The sequence below is a fragment of the Phalacrocorax carbo genome, chromosome 10, assembly GCF_963921805.1.
Source record: "Phalacrocorax carbo chromosome 10, bPhaCar2.1, whole genome shotgun sequence".
NCBI classification, from domain to species: Eukaryota; Metazoa; Chordata; class Aves; order Suliformes; family Phalacrocoracidae; genus Phalacrocorax; species Phalacrocorax carbo.
The window spans coordinates 17,540,709-17,561,323 of NC_087522.1; the positions used below are offsets into that span (position 1 = coordinate 17,540,709).

Genomic DNA, 20,615 nt, shown 5'->3' on the forward strand with positions numbered 1-20,615 from the left:
AAACATGGCTGGGTGTCCCCGCCACCTACCTTGATGCGTGGCACATGGAAAGCCACAGGCTCAAGTGTGCTCTGCCCCAGGCGCAGCGCCCGAGCAAACTCTACCTCACGCACCTCGCACGCAGTTTTGGGCAGGAAGACGAAGCCCTGATGGGGCGGAGGCGTGAGCTGGCCTGCTGCAGGTCTGGCAGCACAGGCAGGGGGGTCAGGGACAGGCAACATGACCCAGGCAGGCTCCCCCCCACCCCCCTTTACCTTGTGGGGTTCATTGGAGGTGAAATTGTTGCACTCAAGGAAATAGGGGGGCTCAGGTATCACCTCGTAGAGGAAGACTCTGGTGTCACCCTGGGGATGTAGCAAGATGGGGGCTGGCAGGGGGTGCATGGAGGGTCCCTTGGCACTGTTGGGGTGCTGTAGGCAGATAGCCCCCCCAGTTTTTTTGGAGGACAAACCCTCACCTTGCTGGTGAGGAAGACAACGCTGGTATCCTCATCGTAGAAGGGCAGGAGGGTGGAAGGGGCCACGTCAAGGCCGAGGACAGACAAGGGTCCCTTGGGCAGAGCCTGCGCCTGGTACAGGAGGATCCTCCTCTCACTGCGGCTGGAGGGAGGTGACAATGGCGGGGGGCACAGTGTCTCTTGGGGACCCCTGCCCCAGCATGCATCCCCCTGTTTACCTATCAAAGCCGGACACCAGGAGGTAGTTGCCACCGCAAACCCAAACCAGGCGTGCTCCACGGCCCCCCTTGGGACCTGGACCCTCCTGCATGGGATGAAGGTCACCCTGCCTGCTTGGAGAGAGCTGGGAGTGCGGGCAGGTGCCCGTGTGGGGGTTCCCCAGCTCTCCATCCCATCCCCACCACCATACATGATCATACCTGTTGAGGCTGAGGGCTGCACCGGGGCTCGTAGAGCCGTAACCGGCTGTCTTTGCTCACCGTTGCCAGCTTCTTCCCATCGGGGCTCCAAGCCAGGCTGAAGATCTGGGGAGACAGGTGGGGTGTCCCCTCCATGTGCTCTGCCTGGCCAAACACGCCCCTCAGGTGTCCTCAAGTGTGTAATCCCTTACCTGATCAGTGTGTCCCTGCAGGCACAAGGCTTCCTGCCCGGTGCTCAGCTCCCAGATCCGCACTGTCATGTCGTAAGAGGAGGAGACCAGGAGATCAGATGCCATGGGGTGGAAGCGGATGGAGTAGATCTTCTCCATGTGACCTAGTAAGGGTGAGTGGTGCATGGCCGTCCCTGCCTGCGCTGGGTTGGAGAACACTGGCTTGTCTCCAACATGGGGTGCTTGGTGTGCATCCCTGCACGCCCCTCACCTCGGAGGACAGCTTCGGGCTCCTGCAGCGTCTCTGTCAGCCCTCCCTCAGGAATCCGCCACAGCCGGATCTTGGCGTCTTCACCCGCTGCAGCACCGAAATGGATGGGCAGTGGTTAAGCTAGCGATCTTGTGTGCCTGGTGCGGGGAATAGCCCAGTGCCCTCCCCCGGGGACGGCATGCGTACCAACAGCGAGGCGCCGTGGATCAAAGGGGTCCCAGGAGAGGTCAGCCACTGCTGCGCCATTCTGGATGGTGGGTATGGCTGTGTCGGGGAGGCGGCCTGGCTTGGAGAGCTGGGGGAGACAGCCAGGGGGTCACCCGTGCCGTGTCCACTGGCGCCATGCCCATTGGCACTGTGCCAGCCACCACACTGCGCTGGGGGTACCTCGAGGACGGCAATCTGGCCGCCAGCGGAGAGCAGGGGCAGTGCGACGCGCTGATGGTTGGCGCAGAAGCCGTCGCACTCGCCCGGTGTTGTGAGGCTGAGCCCCCGCAGGTTGGTGAGGTGGGTGTCGCGGTGCAGCACCCTGCCTTGTGTGTGCCGGAAGCGGGAGCTAGGTCCTGTCACAGGCAGGGGACAGGTGAGCACCCCGGGTCCCCCCCGCCCCACATGGCCCTAGCTGGGGGACAGGGAGTCCACCCTACTGCCTGCTCACCCAAAATGCTCTGCAGCGACTTCTGGCTGGGGCTGCTGGCAAAGCCGCTGGAGGGACCGGTGCTGGCTGAGAGGGAGGTGGTGGCGCTGCCTGGCGAGGCCAGCGAGGATGGCGAGGAGTAGCCACTGCCCTCCTGTGGGAGAGAGAGCGGGTGGACGGGGGGGGCTGGTGTCGCAGTCCTCCCATTCCCTGCGGGACGAAAGCAGCAGGGAGCCCTGGACCCCTTGGTGCCCCTGGCATGCTCCCCAGTGCCCCGTGCTCACGCTCCGGTCGGCGTCAGCGGGGCTGGTGTCAGCTGCCTGTAGCTGGGTGCAGGTGATGACGGGGGAGCTGAAGGTCTCCGTGGATCTCCGCGCGGGGTTCAGGCTCACCCTCCTCACCTGCCGGTGGGCAGAGAGGTGGGCAGGGAGCAGGGGTGGCCCCGGGTGATGCCACCAGCAGGGACGCCCCCCTGGGTGATACTGACCTGCTGGCTATCCCCTGCCCACCAGGCCTGAGCGCCAGTGGCCGGCAGCATCCCAGCGCAGTCAGGGAACAGATCCTCGTGGAAGTCCTGGACGGACTGCAGGAGAGAGGATGAAGAGAGGTGAATGTCCCCAAAACCCTGCAGCCCCCCTCCTGCTGCCAGCTGGTACCACCTGGCCTAGGGCACCCCCCGGCACCTGTGGGCACCCCAGCCCCTCCAGCCATGGACCCCCATCCCTGCAAGCTGCACACCAAAGCCTGTAGGTGTCAGACGCTGCCCGGTGTTGGGCTGCCTCATGCACCCCTGAACGCAGACAGCCTCTGAAACAGCACCCAGCTCCCAGCATCATGTCTTGCAGCACCCAGCCCCAGCACCTGCATTTCAGCACCCAGCCTCCAGGTTTAAGCATCCAGCATTCACAGTCTGGCACCTAAGATCCTGCCGCCAGCACCCAGGCTCTGCTACCTTCATTCCAAACGCATTTCAAATGCATTTCAAATGCTTTAAGCACCTGGCATTCAGGATCTGGCACCCAGCACCCACTGCACTACAGCAGGTCGCGCCTGGCTTTCAGGATCCACTCTCCAGCACCCAGCATCTTGCATGCAGCACCCAGATTTCAGCACCCAGAACCCAGCACCCACCTTCCAGTCTCCACTACCCACCATCAGCACCCAGCACCCAGATTTCAGCCTCCAGCACCCACCCTCCTCTTTTCAGGCTCCATTACCCACCATCAGTGCCCAGGTTTCCGCCTCTAGCACCCAGGTTTTCCTCCTCTCCTGCTCCCCCCAGGCTGGGGACTGGGGTCCCCTGCACCCAGGTGCCCTTTGTCACCTGGTGCCATTGAGGTGGCACCCATGAGATGGCACCAAGTGTCTGTGCCACCATGCCACCTGCAGCCCCCCCTTACCTTGCGTGGCACCACGTAGCTGATGGGGATGAGGGCGGTGTCCGTGAGCTGCAGGACACGGAGCACCTCACAGGCCATGACGTCCAGGGCCAGGCGTGGCACGGCGGCCAGGCCCCGCGTGCTGCCCTCTGTCCGGCACTGGGTCACTGGGGGACAGGCAGGGCAGGCGTGGGGCAAGTGTGGGGCAGGCAGCATGGGCAGGGTCCTGTGAGGCCCCTGGGGCTGCTGGCAGCCTGGTGCAGGACGCGTCCTGCTTACCCTGGGTGAGCGCTGGCTGCGTCGGTACCGCCTCGAAGCAGTACAGGAGGTTTTCTCCCTGGAAGAGAGGCGGAGGGGACAGGGCATGAGCAGGGCTGTGGGGAGCACCCCACTACACCTTCCTGCACCCCACTGCCATGGGACCTCACCTTCCCTGCCAACACCAGCAGCCCCGTGTCGGCGTCGTACAGTGGGATGGCCGCCCTGCAAGGGAAGGAGGGTGCTGTGCCGGGGTCACCTGTCGGCCCAGCACCCTGATGGCTATGGGGTGAGATCCTGTGCCTTCCCCCACTGGTGCATATCCCAGACCCCATCCTGGGGAAGCGCGGGGCAGGATCTGGCCCTGCCTGTGGCAGGAGGACAGCGCCAGTGCTGGGGGATGCCCTTGGTGTGCTGGGCTGCTCCCCTGCCTTACAGCTCCCCATGGCACGACCCTCACCGTTCCACCCTGGCGTGACAGGTTTGCAGTAGGATGGCACTGCTGGCCACTTCCCACTCCGGCTGCACAGTGCCTGCTGTGAAGCCATGCCTAGCTGTGGGGCATCCCGATCCCAGCCCTGCACCCCGTGCATTCTCTGCACCCTGCGATGGCACCCGGCCCTGCTCAGTGAAGCTGCTGGCACCCACAGGTGAGCCCCTGGGCTGGCTGGGCCAGCTTGGCCAGTTTGGGGCAGACGCGTGGCACACCCCGGCACACTGCCTGCCTCACCCGGCACCTGCCGTGCCTGCCAGCCCCGGGAGTGCCCTGTGGCCAGGGCTGTGCCAGCTAAAGCGTGTCCCTGCCACGGCGGGGGGGTTCAGTGGCCCGAGGGGACTGTGGCTGGGGGGACACTGGGTGGCTGGAGGGGAGGGTGACCATGGGGATGCTAGGTGGCCAGTGGGGACTGCAACCAGGGTTGGCTGGAGGGGATAGTGGTGACGAGGAGCACTGAGCCACCTCTCTGCCTTCCCTTGGCAGGGGTGGAGGAGGGAGCTCTGCAGAAGAACAAAGGGACAATCTATTACTTTTGGGTTGACATTTCTGTGGCTGCGCAGAGGGCAGGGAACTGTGCCATGCTGTGCCGGCGTCTTACACAGAATGACTTTGAGGAAATATGGCAAAACAAAGGCTGTGCTGCACTCCCAACCCCAGCCCTGGCAGCACCCTGTGGCAGGGACACCTTATGGCATGGATGCCCCAGCGCTGCTGTGGGTTGTCTAAGAGTGGCTGGGTGGCACAAGGGACAGCTGTGGCCGGTATGGAACGATCCCACCCCAGGAGTGTTGGCACGATGTAGGCAAACACTGCCAGGGCAGCCACAGCAGGCGCCAGGGTCCCCTGCCTGGCTGCGGTCACTGTCACTGGTGCTGCCACCACTGCTGGGGCCTGAGGCTGGGACAGGGACACCCTGGGTGTCTGATTGTCCAATCCCAGCCTGTGCCGTCCTTGCAGCACCAAATGGGAAGCGTTGTCCTGTGGCACTTGGCATAGCTCTGCCATTGCTGGAGCATGGGGGCAGCCCTGTGAGGGCTGCTGCTGCCCCCCTGTCCCCCAACAGAGAGTGGCAGGGGTTCTGCAGATGGCAGGGGCACGGGGGTGCTGGGGTCCCCGGTTACCCTGGGTGTACTGGATATGGGGGGTACGGGGGTGCCAGGGAGGCCCAGGGAAGCCTCTGGTGTTATCAGGTGTGGCAGGGTCCCCTGGATGCTGGGGATATGAGGGAGGTACTTATAGCGGCACCCATAGCTACTCCTATACCTAGGTGTGTACATCCCTGGGATGCTGGAGGTCTCAGGGGGCCCTGGGGGTCCTTGGAGAGGGTTCTGGGTTTCCTGGAGCTGCTGGGGGCCCCAGTGATTCTGGGAGGTCCTGTGGGGGTCCCAGAGATCTGTGGGATCCTGGTGGCTCTGTGGGGTCCTGTGGAGTCCCTAGGGGATTTGGGGGTCCCAGAGATCCCGATGACTCTGGGGGGTCTGGTGTGGGTCCCAGTGACTCTGGGGGGTCCGGTGAGTCCCCAGGAGGTCTCAGAGTCTGGCAGGTCCTGGTGACTCTGGGTGGGTCTCAGTGGGTCCCAGTGACTCTGGGGGTCCTGTGGAATCCCCGAGGGTCCGGGGGGTTCCGGTCACTCTGGGGGTCCCGGGGGGCCGGGGGGCCCCGGCCCTCCCCCGCTGGGCCCCAGGTGCGCAGGGGGCGGAGCCTTGGGAGGGGCAGCCGTGCCCCACCCTCTCCTCCCCGTCCCCTACAGCCAATGGAGAGGCGGCGGGAGGGCAGGCTCCGCCCCCGCACTTTTAAAGCCGCCCCCCCGCGCCCGACGCTGCCAGAGAGGGGAGCGTTCGTCTGTCCGCTTGCTCACGCATCTGCCTCACAGCCGCTATGGATTGATAGACCGACCGACCGACCGACCGACCGACCGACCGACCGGCCCGGCCCGCCCCGCCCCGGTGAGTCCCGCGTCCTCGGCTCACCCTTTGCCGTGGGGCCGGCGGTGTCGGGGCGCCCCACGGGTGGGAGCAGTCTCAGGGGGGTCCTGGGGACACCCACGGCCTGCTACCTTCCCTGGATGGTGGGGTGTCACCCGGGGCTCGGCCTGCGGCAGGACACCATGCTGTGGGTCTTGGCTGGGGCTAGCATGCCCTGCTCCCTGCCTGAGCCTTAGCTGAGGTGGGGGGCTGCTGGCTGTCCCCTCCACCTGGGCTGGTGACGGGCCTTGGCTGGGCTGGGGTGATGGCACCACGGTGGGCAGGGATGAGGGTGCAGGCAGGGCCCTGTGTCCCTTGTGCTCACCCTGCCAGCGGAAGGGCTGCAGGACCCACACAGGGCTGGCATGCTCCAGGGCTGAGCCTGTGCTCACCCTGTCCCAGCAGATATGTGGCAGCAGGGCTTGCCCTTTGGTGTCAGGCAGAGGTGGGAGCCGCTGGCAGCGGTGTCCACCACTACCCTCCTCAGTGGAGGGCTCAGCCATGGTGGGGTTTGGCTGCCCGGGCCCTGCCTGTCCTCGGGAGCCGGTGTCCTGGATGACTGACACGCCGTGGGGCCGAGCGGGGTCCCTGTGTGGTGCCGGTGAGGGTTTCCCCCCGGCTGGCGCAGAGGAATGTGTGCCAGCAGGGCCACCGGCCAGTCTGGCCGCCGGCCGGCGGGGATACCCCACCACCTCTCCTGCTGCCAGCTCCCTGCATGCTTCATCATCACCCAGCATGCCTTGGGGGGGATGCCGGCCCCTGTTGCCCTCTCTAGGTGTCACTTTGGGCCACCATGGGGTGTCCCTTCCCATGCCTGGCTCCCCCCCAGGCTGGCAGCTGTCATGAGAGCCAGCATATCCTAGCGGAGACGTTCCACTTCCAAGACCCCTCTTCTCCCAGTCAAAACCCACTACTTGTGTGTGTCCCCCACACCCACTCCTGCCGGCATGCTGGGACAGAAGCGGCCAGACTGGCCTGACCCCGCCAGGGCTGTGCCGCTGCCCACACGGCGCTGGGCAGTGCCGCTGTCAAGGATGACACTAATTGCTATTTTCCCCATACCACGCCAAGGCCAGGTGGCCTCGCCGGTTGGCCCTGATGCAAGCACTGCCTGCCCTGCTGGCTCTGCCAGTGGGACGCGGCAGGAGGAAGCGCTCGGGGACAGCAGCGGCCGCCCCAGTCATGCTGTAGGAATCTGCCCATGCTGCTGGGGCCACGCGTGGCAGCATCATCGGCCTCCTCCCAACCTCTGCCGGCGTTTGGGCTCCTCCGGAGGCAGTTTGGCTGCTGGTAAAGTGGCTCTGCTGGTTTTTCTCCTTGCTGGCACCTGAGCCAGGGAGCGCGGCCGGGTCAAAGGGGCAGGAGCAGGACCGAGGGGCCAGCGAGCGCCATGGGGAATGCAATAACCAGGCCTGCATTCCTCTGGGGCTGCTGCGGAAACTTTAATTAAATAGGGAGGGGAGCCCGGGAGGAGGTGGGAGCTGCAGCGGCGCAGGGTGTGTTGAAGGGGAGGAGGATTAAGGGCTTAATCCTGCATCCCCCCACCTCACTGGGTCTCGGGAGGGGGCACATGCTGACATCGGCTTGTTGCGGGGGGGGGCATAAGGGAGGGGAGCAGTGCCTGTGTCCTGCCCAGCGAAGGCAGTGTCCTTCCCTGCAGTGACCGGGACAGAGCCCAGGGCCTGGCTTCATGGGGGCCCCCTATTCTGCTTGCACTGGTGCCTGCCAGCCGAGGACGCAGCCCACCGGCTTGGCTGCCTGTTGGCAACAACAGTGGCTTTGTTTGGTCTCGGGTCCTTGCTCACCAGTGCAGGAAGGGATATCCTGGCCTTGCCGAGTTCCCTGGGGAGAATGGCCACATCCCCAAGCAGTGGGGAAGGGCAGGGACCCCCGGGAGGGCTCCTCCGGCCCTTCCTGCGCAGGTATCACCCTGCGGTGAGGGGATGGCATCAGCCTCATCCTTAAAAGATGTGGTGGGTGCAAAGCGGGGTGTTCCCTGCCAAGCCCCTTGCCCAGGGCAGGCAGTGGAATGACCCGGCCTGGAGGGCTGCAGGCAGGGAGTGGCAGGACACAGCGCTCCCACCTCAGCAGGCTGGCAGGGAAAGTCTGAGCCGGGACTAGGGGAATCTGAGCCCAGATCCTCCCCACAGCCGGAAAATATGAATAATTCAGCAAATATCTGTGGTGCAGGCGCAGGGGAGCCCAGCCAAGGCAGCAGCAGGCCGCTGGCAGGGCGGTCCTAAACCTCCAGCAGAACCGGGGCCCCCTCTCCACCCTTGGGGACCCCCCTGGGACCTGGGGAGGCTGTTCCCCTGCCCCCCATTTCAGAGGGTTGAGCACCCCAGCGAGCCTGGGCTGCATTAACCCTTCACTGCCTTGAAATAGCATCAGGGTATGAGGGTGGGATGCTGGTGTGTGCTGGTGGAGTGGGCTGATGCCAAGGGAGAGGTGGTGAAGGCATGCAGGTGGAGCAACCGTGCCGGCCTGCCTGGCGCTCGTGGCAAGGCAGGGATGCGTGGCCATGGCTGTGGCCAGGCTGGCCGAACCTGCCCAGAGTGGGGAGCCTGGCAGGCGGGGAGGGAAGGAAATGCCAGCATAATTAAAGGGACGAGAGAGACTTGGAGTCAGCAGCTGGTTGCAGCACGGGACACGTCAGCGAAACCTGACCCTGGCATTGCAAAACCAGCCCTGGCCTCACCAGCCTCCCGCAGGCCTGGCCAGGCTCTGCCACTACCCACCCGGGCGGCCTGGCACAGTGGTGGCACCGCAGGCATCTTCATCATCCTGCATCCGAGGCTTTGCCCACCAGCCACTACCCTCCAGCTGCTGGAGCCACCTTGAGGGCTGGCACAGCGGTGAGGGGTGCCCAGTTGGTCCCCAGCCCCCTTAGCCCCAAAAACGCTTCACAAGGGTTCTGTGATGCTTTTTTTGGCTCTGCTTGGTCCTTGTGCTGCGCACCAATGGCTTGGCCGTGGTGTTGGGGTGTGGTGGGACCCAGCAGCGACATCAGCAAGGGGGCTGGGGCCTGAGCCAGGGGTGCCGAGGAGGGGACTTGGTGACCCCCTGTACCTGGCACAGCTCCTCCCTGGTGTCGGGCGGCTGATGGCATGGGTCGTGGCAGGGCAGGGCCACTTGGGCCAAGTGACTCAGGCAGCTGTGGTGACCCTGCCCAGCGGTGCGGGTGCACCCCACCCTGGGGGGGCCAACCCGGGGAAGAGGTGATGGAGCCAGCCGCTGCGTTAACCCTGTCCGGCTGTGTGTGAGTGCTGGTGCTTCTATGGCATGGGGGGCTCTGCTGGCCAGGTACATGCTGGGTTGTGTGGACACAGCACAGATCCCATCCCTCCCACAGCTGCTGGTGCAGGATGTGGTGTCCCTGCACCGTACAGGGCCCCCCACGGCAGAGAGGCAGCTGGGGCAGGTGGCACATGCTGCTGCGTGACCCATCAGTCCCCCACACATGGCGAGGGCCCCTTGCGAGCCACAGGAGGGGTTTGCCTGGAGTTATGAACAGCTCGGAGCAGGGGAGGAGGTGGTGGCAATGGCTGGGGCTGGCAGGGCAGGGTGCTTGTGGCACCCTCAGCTCCTGGTGGGATTCACCCGAGAACCCCTGTCTGCCCCCCCCACAGGATGGGGTGGCAGGAGGTGTTGTGTCCCCGCCCCAGGTCCTGCTGCCACTCCAGTCATCTGTGCTAATTAGGAGTGTCATTAAAAGGGCTGAAAGATGGGGTTGAGAGAAGAGCCAGCCACCTCTGAAGCAAGGATGTGGCCGGGGCACCCACAGGGGGCTGGGGCAGGGGTAGTTACAGTGTCACTCACCCCACAAGCATCCTCCTCTCTGTCCCAGTCCCTGTCCCTGAGGGACAAAGGTGCAGCCCAGGGTGCTATGTTGGGTCCCCAGGGTGCCAGCTGGAAGGGGAACAGCAGCCAGCTCTGAAGGGCACAGAAGGGACCTGTGGGGCAGGTGAGGGCCAGCTCCTTTGGCCCCATAGCCTGTGCCCATGCCACCCCACGGTGGGGGCACCTCTGGGTGCCCTGTCCCTGAGGGGATTGTTACTGCTGGCGATCATGGGAGGAGCAGACCCCGTGGGTGCAGCTGCTGGGACAGAGGCACAAGCAAAGGGTTAAGCAGTGCTTGGTGTGCGGGGAAGGCCAGCCAGGCTCCCACCCCCTCTCCCCTGGCTCCCAAGCTGAGAGAGCCGTGCCTCTGCTCCTACTCTGCATCCCCCATGTTTGATTTGCACCCTGCTGAGTGCAGTGGGGGAGGTAGAGGCCCTTGCCCTGCTGTGCCCTTGGGGGGGGTCTCGGCGCCCCACTGGAGACAGTACCAAGAGCAGACCGAAGCCGGTGGGATGTGTCTTATGATAGAGCCTGGGGTGCACAAAGGTACCGTGTCCCTAAATCCTGAGGGTGCAAGAGCATGGGGCTGGGGTGGGCAGCCCACATGCTGCTTCACTCTCCATGGCTCTGTCCCGGACTGGAGCAGCAAAGAGGAGGCAGAAGCCCAGTGAGGACTTCCCCTCTCCCTCCGTGGTCCCTTTGGGCCGGAGGGTCCAAGCAGGACATGAGGAGACGGCTCTTACATGCCAGCAGGGGTAGCAGCATTGGGGTCTGAGGCACCCCACAGCCCTACCAGGCCAGGCTCCCCCCCGCAGCAGGGCCTCACCCCTAACCTTGGCTGGGTTTCTCTCTCCCGCAGAGCTGACACCATGAACCAGCTGATCCTTTGCACGCTGCTTCTCTTAGCCCCCAGGGAGCTGGCTGGGGCATGTCCCACAGGCTGCCAGTGCCAAGACCCCAGGACCATCCTGTGTGCAGCCAGGCGGGGCCAGACCATGCCCACGGGGCTGCCCCCCAACACCCTGTCCCTCTACATCTTTGAGAACGGCATCACGATGCTCAACGAGGACAGCTTTGTGGGTCTGCCCGCCCTCCAGCTTTTGGACCTCTCGCAAAACAAGATCACCAGCATCCAGAAAAACATCTTCCAGCCCCTGACAGAGCTTGTCAACTTGGACCTGTCCTCCAACCAGCTGCAGGAGATCACCAATGAGACCTTCCATGGGCTGCGGCTGCTGGAGCGGCTCTACCTACAGCGGAACAGGATCCAGCACATCCATGCTGCTGCCTTCGACACGCTGGAGAACCTGCTGGAGCTGAAACTGCAGAACAACCAGCTCTGGGCTGTGCCCCCCCTCAACCTGCCCAACCTCCTGCTGCTGGACATCAGTTGGAACAAGATCCCTGCCATTGCACCAGGGGCCTTCCATGCTGTCAACATTGAGTCCCTGAAGATTGCAGGGCTGGGCCTGACGAGCTTAAACGAGGAGCTCTTCCAGGCCCAGAACAACCTCCACGAGCTGGATGTCTCCGACAACCTGCTGGAGCGTGTCCCGGCGGTGCTGCAGCGGCTGGGGAGTCTCACTAAGCTCAGCCTGGCTGGCAATGCCCGCATCTCCCAGCTGCCAGCAGAGGACTTCCACAACCTTCACAACCTCCAGGAGCTGGACATCAGCAACCTCAACATCAACACTATCCCTCGGGATTTCTCCAGCTTCTTCCCCAGGCTGCGGGCCATGACGGCTGCCGGCAACCCCTTCAACTGCATCTGCCAGATGAGCTGGCTGGTGCAGTGGGTGAACGCCAGCAGCGTGATACTCCGGCGGCCGGAGGAGACGCGCTGCCACTTCCCCCCAAAAAACTCCGGCAAGCTCCTCCACCACCTGCAGTATGCTGACTTCGGCTGCCCCACCACCACCACCACTGTCCCCCCCACTACCCTGCGCACCACCACTCTGACACCGCCTGCACCACTCCCCACCAGCAGCCGCCCAGCACCACAGCCCAGCACTGCCGCTCCCACGCCAGCGGCCAGGGCTCCCCAGGGCAGCTCCACACTGCTGGTACCCTTCAGCGGCCCCCCAGCCCCCAGCAGTCCGCCACCACCTGTCTGTCCCCCTCGCACGTGTCTGAATGGTGGCACCTGCCACCTGGGTGCTCAAAACCACCTGGAGTGCCTGTGCCTGGAGGGTTTCGCTGGGGTGTACTGCCAGGTGGAGGTGAGGGGAACGACAACGCCCCCGGCCACGCAGGCCCCACTGCCCAGCCGGCGGATCAGCATCGTGCAGGTCAGCAGCACCTCCCTCAAAGTGGACTTGCAGAACTACATCCAGTCCAAAGCACAGCTGAAGGGCATCCGCCTGAGCTACCGAAATCTCTCCGGGCCGGACAAGCGGCCCGTGATGCTGCGTTTGCCGGCTTCGCTCTCTGAGTACACAGTGCGGGCGCTGAAGCCCAACTGCACCTACCGCGTCTGCATCGGGCCCCTGGGGGAGAAGGTCTCCAAGGAGGAGCACTGTGCCGAGGCACAGACCTTGCCAGTGAGCCACCAGCAGCACTCGCCCGTCACCCAGAGCAAGGACAGCAATCTGACCCTGATGATTGTCCCCACGCTGGCTGCCGTGCTGCTGTTGGTGGTGGTGGTGACCGCCGGCACGTATTACCGCCGGCAACGCCGGGCAAAGGCGCATGCCAGCGCCAGGGTGGATGCCAGCCCGCTGGAGCTGGAGGGGGTGAAAGCCTGTCTGGAAAATGGGGATTTGAGCAGCCATGGCTGCAAGGTGCCGGAGGTGGCGATGCTTTCCAGCAGCTCTGAGTGTGAGGTCCCGCTGATGCAGTCGCACTACCCCAGCAACAACAACACCCCGGGGCTCAAACCCTCCTACTTCTGAGCTGGGCAGGACAGGGCTGCCAGGCAAGGGGAGCCCTGGACAGATGAGGGTTGAGCTCCAGCCACGGCACCCAGCTGCAGTCCCTTTGGGGCGAGGAACAGCAAGGAGTTAACTGAATTAAGGCAGAAAAACCCCAAACCCATAATGTGCAATTTCTGAGAGGCTGCCACGCTTTAGGAGGAGACACTAGTTTTTACCACTCAGTGCCTTGATTTCTGTGACTCTACGTAGAATGTGGGTAGCAAAAGAGAGGAGATTTGGGTTTTTAATTTGGGGTTTGGGTGGGCTTTTTTTAGCTACTGCTAAAAAGAAAGCTGCTGGTAACTCTGCTAAGGGACGTCCACGTGCTGGTAACAAGGGTCCTTTAGCAGAGCACGGCCTGTGATTCTTGACTCCCTGGAAGCTGATGTGAGCAATACGGCCTGTCCGAGGTGCTGGGACCCTCGGGGCCCTCGGGCCAAAGGAAGTGCTGAGCAGGCAAACCGGTAATTGAAGCTTTAAGAACTCAGAGAGAATATTTATACATGGTTATTTCCCATTTCTTCTGGGAAAACTTTTTTTTTCCCTAGTACAGGTTTGTGTACATCTCTTTTGTAAGGCAGACCAGAAGGGTGTCTTTTTGTAAGAAAAAGAAAAAAATTAAAATAACAATGAAAACCTCTGTGCAGCCCTAAGCGCTTTTGCAGGCACTGTCTCAGCCTGGTGTACGGGCAGGGGTGTGGGCAGTGGTGTGGGCAGGGCGGTGTGTCCCCTGCGGAGGAGCGGGAAGGTCAGCTGTGATCTCCCGTTGTTGTTGGCGAGCACTGGGATGAGTCAGGGCAATGGAGGGGGGAGTTTTCCCAACTCTGGGCAGCGGCGCTGGGGCGTCTTCCCCCCCATGGCGCTGCCCCCCACTGCAGGCGTTGAGGAGGTGTTCCCAAAGCCAAGGCCACGGGTTTCAAATCAACCCCTGCCCTGCACATCATCCAGCCTTACTTCATTCCTCCCTGCCTGCCAGATGGCTCCGGGGCCGCCTATGGGACAAACAGCCCAGCCCAGCCTCTGAAACCTCCTGATGTTACCCCTGGTGGTACCAGGACCCCCAAAGTGCCTGTGACAAGTGTCAGCCTGCTTGGTTTCCCCCAAAATGGGAGCTGCAGCCAGAGCCAAGGCTCAGGGCTGTAAGCCCCTGCTGCCCGGCCCCAGGAACAGCCGGTTTTTTGCGCTGGCCCTGGCGGGGTGGGCTGGAAGCCGGCGCTCGGCAGGTTCCTGCTGCCAAGTGATTTCTGCTCCAACCCTCTGGTTTTAATCGTTTTCCAATCCTTTATCTTTCGGGCTGGAATTTTCCAGGTTGGGGCCCTGCCCGTCGAGGTGTGTTTGATTTGGAGACAATGAGCAAAAGCGGGCTGAAGCGCCGCGGCTGCCGCCAGCGGAGCTGAGGGTCACTGCTGTGCCATGTGAGCTGCCTGCCACAGTGGGGCCGGCGACTGTTCAGGAGGCACCGCTCTGCTGCAGGATATGGCCCTGACCCCGCAAGCACCCTGGTTCCACTTGCCTGGGGCTGATGGTAGGAGGGAGAGGCTCTGGATGCAATTAGGGGTGCAGGGTGGTGGCGGGGGCCGTCTGCTGTGGCTCCCCCAGCTCCCAGGTGGGCTTCCGGCAGGGCTGGCTCCCATTAGGGCTGGCGCAGCAGCAGGAGGGGCCCCTTGCTGGTGCAGGCGGGCCGGTGCGATGGCCACGCTCGCCCGCTCAAAGGGACCATTGTGGTCCTCTCCCCACAGATTTTTCAAATTAACATCCCAAATTCCTCTGAAAATTGCTGCTGTGTAAATATTTTCACTGCGAGCTTTGTATATTTTCCAGCCCCGTAAGGAGGAGCGAAGAAAAGTCCCCAGTGGAGCTGTGGCCTCGTGCCGGGTGCCTCTGGCCGGCCGCTGCCACAGCCCCCCAGCCTGGCCAGGCGCAGTGTCGGTCCTAGTGTGTCCCCTCGCCCCTGGGCTGCGAGGGACTGGCAGCAGGGACCTTGCAGGGGCCCTTGAGCCCCTTCTGTCCTGGCCCCTCGCTTTCCCTCCTGCTGCTTGACTTCATGGTGTGCCCTTCCCCTAACAAAGCTATTTTCCCCATTTGCTGGAGGTGTGCAGGAGACCCCCATGTGCCAGGTGGGTGCCAGGGACACACCTCTCCCCCTTCCCCCCCCCCAACAGGTCCCTTCTCTCCTGGGGGTCTTCCAGCAGCTCCAAAGCACCTCATCTGTGTTGGGAGATGCCTCTCTGGCTGCCACAACATGGCAGGAGCAAAGCGGGGGCTCGGCTTTGGCAGGTGTACTACAGCCAGGAAGCCCCGAGCCAAGGTGTTTGGTGCCAGCTGGGAGGTGCGGGGAAGGGGCTGGGCTGCAGCCGACCGCAGCTACATGGGGAAGGGGCTAGAACAGCACAAGGAGATAGTGGGGCTTGGCCCTGGCACAGTGGGGTACAGGGATGCTGTGGCTGGGGCAGGGCTCGGTGCCCCGTGGGGCTCAGACCCAACCTGACACCCACATCTGCATCCAGGTGGCTCTGCAGGAGGTTGGCAGCCCCCAGAATGAACCCCCTGAGCCCCCGTGGCTTCCCAAACCCAAGCACAAAAGTCCCCCTGGCTGCTGCCAGCCCCAGCGTGCGCCAGGAGTGGCTCTGAGCAGCACATTGTGCGGTGCTGCTAATTCCTCCGAGCTGAATCAGTGCTGGGGAAGGATTGCAAAACTCCCTGAAATGGACCCAAAGAAAAACCGTCCCTCTCACTATGCGCTCTAGCGGGTCCAGTAACCGAGAGCCCTGGCCAGAAGCCGCCAGCCGGGTGGTGGGGCTCAGCGGGGAGCCACAACGGGAGGAGCTGCCAGCTTCACTGTGGCAAGTTCTGCTGCCCCAGTGCTGGCCAAGCCCTACCCAGCGCAGGCAGCATCCTGCCTGCACCCTGACAGCTGCAAGCCTGGAAGTCTCTGGCCTCCAGAGAAACACCCCTAGCCCCTGGAATGGCCATGTGTAAACCAAAGCCTGGTCTGCTGGGTCCCCCAGGTCCCCATGGCTGGAGAAGACCCCCAGGAGGGGGCATGCTACCTCAGTGCAGAATGCCAGGAGGGCCCCATCCCCACTCCCATGAGGAGAGGGCAGGCTGCAAAGGCTGCCACAAAGCATCGGCTGCCAGGAAGAGCTTGTGGAGAGGCAGAAATCCCACCAGCTTCCTGGAAAGCTCGGGAGGCCGGGGCTGGGGAGCACCGGACGGCTGTGGAGGCGGTGGTGGGCTGAGGCTGTGGCCCATCTGGGAGTAATTTTGGTGCTGCTGTCACTTGCTGCCTTCCCGCCTGAGCACCCCGCCAGCGGCACAGGGCTATTTTTACACGTCATAATTACCGGTGCAGGCAGCTGCCCCAGCGTTAACCCCTTCATGTGGCATCTTGCCCTCCATGGATGGGTCCCACTGGGGTGGCACCTGATGGGGTGGCCTCTCCCCACTCCTCATGTCTGAAGTTGGCAGCCAAATGGAAGTAGCAGGAAAAGTGCCTTCCCCGCTGATGGCAGCAGCTGCCAGTTCAAGCACCTGTGGGAGGAGGGGGCGAGGGCAGGAGTCTGCGGGGGGGGACAGGGACGGGGACAGGGATGGGCTCATCCTGCTCAGAGCTCTGCCAAGAGTTGATGACTGGGGTGGGTGTTGTCAGAGATGCCCAAATGCCCAGCATGACCCAAAAGGGCTTCTAAGTCCCAGGAAAAAGCAGAGCACTGGGTGTCGGGGCCAGGCAGGATAGGAGCAGGACTGGCCATCAAGCTCCCATTAGAGCTGATGACCAGGGAGAGGTGGCAGGGTGACAGTGGGGACACTTGCCTTGCTGGGGTCCTGTGCCTTGGTGCACGAGGGCTGGAGCCGGGAGATGCTGGGACTGCTAGCCTGGCTGCCATGAGCTGGCTCAGCCGCAGGCTTTGGCTGGGGCAGGGGCAGTGGGTGGGTGCTGGGGGCTGAGCATCCCCAGGGAACTGCCCAGGCCCCTCCATGTCCTGCTCCAGTGCTGGGGGCTCCAAACAGCCCAAATCCCTCCGCAAACATCCTGCCATGCCAGCTCCCCACCACGTGCAGGTCCCAGCTCCAGCACCTCCCAGCTCTGGTGGACTTTGCACCATGAAGGGCAGTGGGGATCCAGCCGTCCCCATCCCTCAACCCCCACCACTGTCCTGCCCTGTGGGGATCTGCCCAGCGCCGGCACATGCCAAGGGGACACGGCTCCCCAGGACCGTTGCAGACCTGGTCACCTCAGCCCTACTGACCCAGCCACAGCCCTGAGCCAGCCGTGGTGTGAGCAGGAGGCTGCACACTCCCCTGCTCGGCGAGTGGGCACCCCAGCCTCCCTGGGAAGATTTCTGGGACACTGAAAGATGTGGTGACACAGGGAGCTTGTGTTCTCACCAGCCCCAGCGCAGTGACAGCGCTGTCCCTGGGCAGTGCTGTGCCAGCCGCTGGGCATGCAACAACGGGGTCTGGTCGCTGACCCCAAGTTGGAGCAGGTAACCCAACCCCGCCGGTGCTGGTTACAATTTAGGGCAACAATAACCTATTGAGGCCCCTTCCTGGCTTCTGCCCTGCTGCTCCTTGATCTAATTAAAGGGGACCGGTGCGGGGAAGACAAAACCTGAGTCGAAGGGGCCAGTGGGTACCCTAAGGTGGCATGTTGAGGACCACGTCACAGAGAGGAGTTGGGGCCACTGTGCCTCCCACCACCAGCTCCCTCTCGGGGGGATCGGGCGGTGGCAGGGAGGGGTCAGCTCCTGAGCACTGCCCCTGCACAGCCAGGCTGCTTTGAAAATGAAGTTCACGCAATTGCAAAGATCTCATCTGCTCAGGATTTGGGCTTGGGGATCCCCAAAACACACTTGCTGATGGGGGGTAAATGGGCCCGGTGCCCACCACTCTCTCCCCTCTTTCCCTGTAGATGCTGGGCAGGGGCACAGCCACCCCACAGAGTTTGGTGCAGCTGTGGGCATTGGGGTGGGCACGCTGGAGGTGTCCCCCACCTTGGGGCACACCACAGCCTGCTTTGGGGTGCCAGAGGGTAGTGGGACATGTGATGCCGCCTTGGTGGGCATGGGCCCCCGCAGCAGGGCACAGTGGGGATGTGGGCTCCCCTTCCTGCCGGCCAGGCGTCAGTAATGAATGGTATGAGTTTCCTGCCCGCCCACTGATTGCTTCCTCAAAGAGCCTCAATGAGCTGCTGCTGCTGCGCCCAGCTCCCCGTACACTGCTCACGCCACGGCCTGCTCTGCCGTGCTGCCAGACAGTCTTGATGCCCCATGCCAGGCACCCACAGCCATACTGGAGATCCACAATGGGCACCCCAACCCCACGGCTGCTCCACCATCCCCGGAGTGCTGAATCACCATCCCTGGAGCAGCAGCATCCAGCACTCCCCTCCACTGAGCCTGACCGGAGCCCGCAGCCGCCGTGGGGGACCCGGTGACCCCCAAATCCCCCACCCCCTGCCCTTGCCATGGCTGTGGGGCTCCCGAGCATTGCACCCTGCCAGGCCCCGATCAGGATGGCTCTGTGGAGGGAGAGCACAGCCCCCATTCAGCACCTCTGCTGGGAGCCAGCCCAAATCCCCCTCCGCCATTTGTCATCTCCATGAGATTTACAGGCGGGGAGCAGTTGGGGCTGGAAGTGTGGCCGGCCCCGGCACGGCTGCCTAAAAATAGCACCTCCTGCTCCTTGGAGGCTCCCCGGCATGTGGGGGGGGTCCCTGCTCTCCCCCACCACCCCCAGCCCCTCGCCGTATCACCCTGCCACGCAGCCGCAACCCATCAGAACCCTGGCGTGACGCGCAGGCAGCGCCCGCCAGCCGCATTCCTGGCGGCCGATAAACCCGGCAGCCAAAATAACTCCAGCCTGCGCAAAGGGGGCTGAGCACAGCCCGGCGTCTGCATCCAATTTAGCCGGGCTGGCTTGCCCCGGTCCAGCGCCGGCAGGGAGGTCCACATTTGCAGGGTGCAAGAAGCAGTGGAATTTGGGGTAATTCCCACTGGATTCCCCACTGGCAGCAATAAGGGGCCCCAAAGCATCCCCTTGCAGCACACTGTGCACCCTGGCCTCCCTCAGAAGTGTTCACTCTGGACACTAGTGATGGCTGGTCACTGAGGCTGGATGTGGCAACCCCATGCTGCCTTTGCCCATTGTGCTGGCAGAGCTGGGGAGCAGGAGAGCAAAGGGTGCTCCATCAGCCTCCCTGCCTGCTCCCACCTAGAGCTGCTCCCCTGGTGACTGTGCCAGCACCTCCCCACCATGCCCATGGCTGATCCTCTCCCCTCCTGTAGGTCCCGGCTGCTGCCAGCACCAGCTCAGAGCTGACACCTCAGCGTGGAGGATGCCAGCAGGGTGGCCAAGGCTGGCCCCACTGTCACAGATCACTCAGCTCTTTGCCAGAGGCCCCTTATTGGCACTTGGTGGCCGCTGGTCACCCAGCCTCCTCTGGCATCACAGTCTACCACGGAGCCAGCGTGGCATGCAGTGAGGGTCCTGGTGTCCTGGTGCTTTGCAGGATGCTCTGGGGAGAGCTGGCAGCCTCCAGCACAGCCTGGCAAGGACCTTGCCCCAAATCCCCATCGCCCTGGTGGGATGAAGGCACTGCCTCCTTCTCCCATTTCCTTGCCTACACCATGACACCAGGCCAGCTTGCTGGGTGGTGTGGGAGAGGCCAGACCAGGTCTAATCAGAGTGTTCCTTGCCTTGGTGGTGCCCCGCAGACAGGACATGGCTCTGCCATGCCTTGACAAGGAGCGCTGACCCCTTACAACCACAAAAGCTCCTCTTCTACTTCCCCAAAGGATGCCCTGTGAGCACAGCTCTGATGCTGGCCTGGCCATGGCTAGCTGGGCAACTGCCATGGCACAAAGCCCTGAGGCCCCACCATGAGCAGGGGGCTGGGGCTGAGCCACTCCAGCACATGGGCAGTGCCAAAGGCATTTGCTTGCCCGCAGCATCTTGTTGTGCCGCCCCAGCGCATATGCCCACCAGGCTAGCAGCCACCTCAGACACTGCCAGTGCTGTTCCCAGCAGTGCCACCACCCACCACAGCACCACGGAGCACCCATCCCACCCCAGCACTGCTGGGGACATTCTCCATGCCATCCCCAGCACTGCCACCACCCTCCCATCCCACCCAAATGGTGCCAGGGACACAGCCTTGTCCCCACCTTTGTGGACAAGCACTGCTGGTGCCAGGAGGGCTCTGTCACCTCCTGCTCCACCACTGCGCTCCCCATGGCTCTCTGACCACTGTGTCCCCACCACACCACGTCCCTACTGCCCACCCTCCTGCCCCGCGGCGAGTCCCCGTCCCTACCCAGGCGAGGTGTCCAGCACCATGGTGAGCATCGCCACAGTGAACCGTCGCGTGTCCCACAGCTTCACCTCTCGCTCCCGCATCTGCAAGGGCACAGACACGGTGTTGGTGGGCTGCCTGCCTGGCCCCGCAGCACCACCACCTTCGCCAGCCAGCCTCCCTCCATCCCCAGTGAGGGTCAGGTCACCTGGCAAGGCAACCTCCTGCTTTCATGTGGGACAGGCCAACAAAAAGCACCTGGCTCCCAGCACAGCTACCAGGGGGGCAGGGCTGGACGTCCTGGTAGCGCCAGGGCCACCTTGCTGGCGAGGACCGTACCTGGCTGAACCCGATGGAGATGAGATAATCGCTGGAGCCCATCCAGAGCAGCCGTGAGTCCTTGTTGTTCTCGTGTCCTGGGACGCTCTGCAAGGCACAGGAGACACGGCCATCAGTATCGCTGCCAGCTATGCTTGGCATGCCGTGTGAGACACATGCTTCACCAGCGGTGACCATGA

The 20,615-nt window shown here is 63.4% G+C and overlaps 2 protein-coding genes across 5 annotated transcripts in view; one reads left to right on the plus strand and one right to left on the minus strand.

Annotated features, from left to right (window-relative positions):
- The window catches only part of CORO7 (coronin 7), a 38,597-nt gene that overhangs the window by 904 nt on the left and 17,078 nt on the right, over positions 1-20,615 (minus strand). For 3 of the 4 annotated variants that reach the window (XM_064462104.1, XM_064462101.1, XM_064462102.1), the window contains exons 8-24: positions 20,437-20,523; positions 20,119-20,201; positions 3,762-3,816; positions 3,613-3,670; positions 3,355-3,500; positions 2,442-2,537; positions 2,239-2,355; positions 1,976-2,108; positions 1,705-1,880; positions 1,504-1,612; positions 1,318-1,404; positions 1,068-1,210; positions 877-981; positions 676-761; positions 458-599; positions 255-344; positions 30-146 (exon numbers count right to left, since the gene is read on the minus strand). In XM_064462104.1, the coding sequence (XP_064318174.1) occupies positions 30-146; positions 255-344; positions 458-599; positions 676-761; positions 877-981; positions 1,068-1,210; positions 1,318-1,404; positions 1,504-1,612; positions 1,705-1,880; positions 1,976-2,108; positions 2,239-2,355; positions 2,442-2,537; positions 3,355-3,500; positions 3,613-3,670; positions 3,762-3,816; positions 20,119-20,201; positions 20,437-20,523 (1,830 nt within the window). The remainder of the gene's footprint in view (positions 1-29; positions 147-254; positions 345-457; positions 600-675; positions 762-876; positions 982-1,067; positions 1,211-1,317; positions 1,405-1,503; positions 1,613-1,704; positions 1,881-1,975; positions 2,109-2,238; positions 2,356-2,441; positions 2,538-3,354; positions 3,501-3,612; positions 3,671-3,761; positions 3,817-20,118; positions 20,202-20,436; positions 20,524-20,615) is intronic. The other variant, XM_064462103.1, reaches the window with a different exon arrangement.
- VASN (vasorin) lies at positions 10,750-13,443 on the plus strand. The gene has a single exon (XM_064462108.1). The coding sequence runs from the start codon at positions 10,761-10,763 to the stop codon at positions 12,780-12,782; it is 2,022 nt and encodes a 673-aa protein (XP_064318178.1). The 5' UTR covers positions 10,750-10,760; the 3' UTR covers positions 12,783-13,443.

Coding starts and splice junctions, on each gene's coding strand:
- VASN (XM_064462108.1), top strand. CDS start 10,761: ATGAACCAGCTGATCCTTTGCACGCTGCTTCTCTTAGCCCCCAGGGAG.